General features: G+C 26.7%; 1 protein-coding gene across 2 annotated transcripts in view; it reads right to left on the bottom strand.

Annotated features, from left to right (window-relative positions):
- Nucleotides 1-297: 297 nt before the first annotated feature.
- The window catches only part of LOC101499755 (cholesterol 22-monohydroxylase CYP90B51), a 6299-nt gene continuing 2738 nt past the window's right edge, over nucleotides 298-3858 (bottom strand). Inside the window, exons 8-9 of one of the 2 annotated variants that reach the window (XM_027337254.2) lie at nucleotides 1155-1421; nucleotides 298-647 (exon numbers count right to left, since the gene is read on the bottom strand). In XM_027337254.2, coding sequence (XP_027193055.1) covers nucleotides 1170-1421 — 252 coding nt within the window. In that variant the 3' untranslated portion in view covers nucleotides 298-647; nucleotides 1155-1169. Of the gene's footprint in view, nucleotides 648-963; nucleotides 1422-3858 lie in introns of those variants that run through there. The other variant, XM_004511981.4, reaches the window with a different exon arrangement.

The following is a 3858-nucleotide window of genomic DNA, read 5'->3' as shown; positions in this document are numbered from 1 at the left end:
TATCTTCCCCAAATCTTGAAATCTCTACATTGGTAAATCTAAAAAATCTCAAATATGAAAATACCACATTTTCTTCTCCAAAATCAGAGTTTCCCTAATTCTTAAGTATGGGGTTGGAAAACTTTTTTTCAAGAAGCATTAATTATTATTTTTTTGTCAAAATTACCTATAACTATATAGTGTAAATAAACAAACATTTAGAATTGAAGAAAACAGAAAATAATAAAACTTATTAATTTTCTTTATATATATAAATAACATTAAAATTACAAAAAAAAAAAAAAAGGACGGAGCATCTCTCACACACAACAAAATAAAACTTTGCATGAGTTGAACAATTAATTACATGTTGAAAGTAATAATAAAGCATAGTAGATTCTACACAAAAGATAATTGGATTTTTATACACAGTGAGAAAGGTAGATTACAATACTAATAATATAAATGAATAAATCTTCACTTGTCCTTGCCTTTTGGAAATGAATATATAATAAAATGTACAATGTGGGTGGGGGTAGTGGGCAATAAAATTCTAATACAACCTAGAGGGAGAAAAAAACGAATAAGTAAATGAAGTGGCCCTATTGACATGCCATTGTACTTAAATTGGTTCTTACTTTCCTCCTTCACACGTGTGTGAACTTCTACTGAAAAAATATAAATCAAAGACTTTCACTTGATTGGTTCAAAATGCGATGCCAATGAAAAGTTTAATACTCTCTTCGGTCACAAATATAAATATAAATATAAATATAAATATATTTAATTTACAATTAAGACTAAATATATTTTAATTTTTTATATATATTTGTAATTAAATGGAATACCTTTTTTGAAATCACATTGAGTTCTACGGTGTTAGTTTAATTTTGTTAAAACTTTAAAGTGAAATTTTAATTAAAATTCTAGTGATTTATTGATTTTTTAAAACTTACTATAAATTAAAAAATCACAATAAATTACTATAATTTTAATAAAATCTACATTTTAAAATTTCAATAAAATCGTAATTTCACCATAATTTTACCAAAATAACATTTGATGCAACACTTAATTAATTTAGCACTTGAAACATCTCCATGTGAAACACAAAAGCCTATATATATGTAATAGCTAGGTAGCTTGATGGGTGATAGAATGGGCGAGGTAATTACCAAATTGGAGTTGGATCATATTAAAGAGTGGGGTTGGACTCTAATTTTTAGGCCTTTAGGGAAATCAACAAAAGGGTATGCAAAAGCTTGATCGTTATTATCAAGCAATTCCCAATGGTAGTTGAGAATGAGATGGTGGATGAAAACAGCCATTTCAAGCTTAGCTAATTCTGATCCTGCACAAAGTCTTGGTCCTCCCCCAAACGGTAAGAAGTTATTATTGCACGTTGCACTTGAGTTTAGGCAATTTCCTCTATTACCATTGTTCTGCACCACCAACCACAACAACATCATTGTCAAATTAATAAGTAATAATAATAATAATAATAATAATAATAATAATAGAATATTGAACATAAAATATTTTAAAATTGTCAAAAGATAGGGGAATACTACTAACTTAGTAATGATGTGAAAGAACAATGATTTAAATAATTGCATCTAATGGATAAATTGATATCAAAATCAAATGGTTCTCTACCAACATCATTAAAACATAGGTAGGAGAATGAATTAGATACAACATCAAATTATGACTTATGAAGGCGTGGCCGAAACTAACAAGTAACAAACTCGAGGGTGAGGATAATTTCGTTTTTTTGGATAAAAGCTAAATAATATTAAGATTGATAAGTTATCGTGTTGGAGTGGACTACGCTACTTGTCACAATCATAATTGTTTTCTAGAAATCGGTCACCTTTTCCAGTTCCCACTTGGCTACATATATATTCTCTCAAATAAAATAAAAACAAAATTAATATTACTATATATTTTTAAATTGAAATAAATATTAATAATTTTTTGAATATATTACAAATATTATTCATTCTGTCTCGTAATAAAAGTCGTTTAAAATTTCTGTATATATATTAAAAAATTATAATAATAAAAAAATAAAAAATAATTTTACTAAATAATATGTCTTAATTATTAGTATATTCTTTTACTATTATTGATATAAAATATAGTAATATTTTAAAAATTATGTTTATAATAAATATTAAAATATAAAATAAAAAAGTTATTAAAATTGTGTTGAAAATTGTGAATAACATTAATTTTGATATAGTTTTTTTTTTTGTTAAAATCAGACTCAATCAAGAGATATAATTTAATCAATAAATATTTATATTTAAATTTAATAAATTAAAATAAATAAATATTTTTAAATAATACTAATAATATTCTCTTTAACAATTATCTTTTAAAAAACTCATAATCTATCACTTTAAAACAAATTTCACATAAAATAGCGAGATTCACGCGAATTTTAAATAATGTTGAAAAGAAATTCTTACTATCACTGTTTATTTTATTTTATTAAATAATTTAGTTACTAGACTCATATAATATAAAGAAGTAAATAATTTTAAATTGAAAATTTAATATTTTTATAGCCACCAACTAAATTATACTTATAATATCTAATGCATAATTTTTTAATAGGTATAATTTATATTAAAGAAGTATATGTACATATTGGATATTCGACACTACCATATAATTTTAACATATAAAGTAATAAAATAAATGTGATTGAGTATTGAGTTAGGACGAAAAATTAAAGAAAAAAGGCACATATGCACGTGCATGTGAAAGGCCCACATCCACATGGGCATTAATTAATGACCTGGAAACCCAGGGCCTGCCCACACGTTCACAAAAGAACCATGCTTGCTCATCATTATCGCGTCCTTTGGGACCCACGTTCGTACTGTTCACAACATCCCCATCGCTGATCATGACACTTCATCATCGCTCAAAGGAATAGTTGTAAATCCATCAAAATGTCTCACAATGTCTAAAAGTTTGGCCAACGGTTGTACCATATATCTCTTGTAGAGTATTCATAGGAAATTTCTTTAGTTTTTTGGCTTTCAATTTTTGGGTTGAGTTGGATTAAAATTTAAATTTAGATTATTGGACCAAAATCTCTATTTAGATATTGTCAGAGTAAAAGTTATTATAGGACTTGTCTCTTCAACACAATATGAGCTAATTTTTTGAGTTAAGCCTAAGAACCCAAGTTCTTTCTCATGCATGGTATGGACCCACTTAATCCTTAATTGTGGACTGTGGTCGTGGGCCACACCCTTTTATCATTGACTTCTAACTCAATAATAACTATCACTAAAAGAAAATCAAAGATAAAACTTCACATTACAATAAAAAAGTAATGGTTAATAATTAAAAATTATTATTATGAACTCTAATCATTCCTTGAGCAATGACCATTGGTTGAGGGAGATTCATTAATTAATTGATTAAAATATCGATCCAACATAGAAGATTAATATAAGATTTAGAACTTTAGAAGCATGTGCATTGGTGATGAATAAATGTGTACCTTTAAGACGAGTTAAAGTCAATGTTAATGATAAACATATAAAACATTATTCTTTTAATTTTCAATTTTGTGTTTGTCGAGTCTATGCATTGTGTACGTTGTGTTATGTTAGGTTTGATTTTGAATCATCTATTATTAAAATCTTGATGATGTGTTCTTTAAAGTTGGAAAAATAACTTAAGAAAGCAAGAAAATAAATGAACCAACATGGAGTTACATTTTTGGCAAAAATCCCAACCCTCAAAAGTGATCTTAATTTTTGTTCACAACCACACCTCCAAAGGAAGCCCATGGGGATCCACCATAGTAACAAATTCAAGTGCTTGGGGACCCCTTCTTATTATTATTCTCTTTCC

The sequence above is a fragment of the Cicer arietinum genome, chromosome 8, assembly GCF_000331145.2.
Source record: "Cicer arietinum cultivar CDC Frontier isolate Library 1 chromosome 8, Cicar.CDCFrontier_v2.0, whole genome shotgun sequence".
NCBI classification, from domain to species: Eukaryota; Viridiplantae; Streptophyta; class Magnoliopsida; order Fabales; family Fabaceae; genus Cicer; species Cicer arietinum.
Note: the sequence above shows the minus strand (reverse complement) of the source record. Positions and strands in the feature narration are given on the sequence as shown.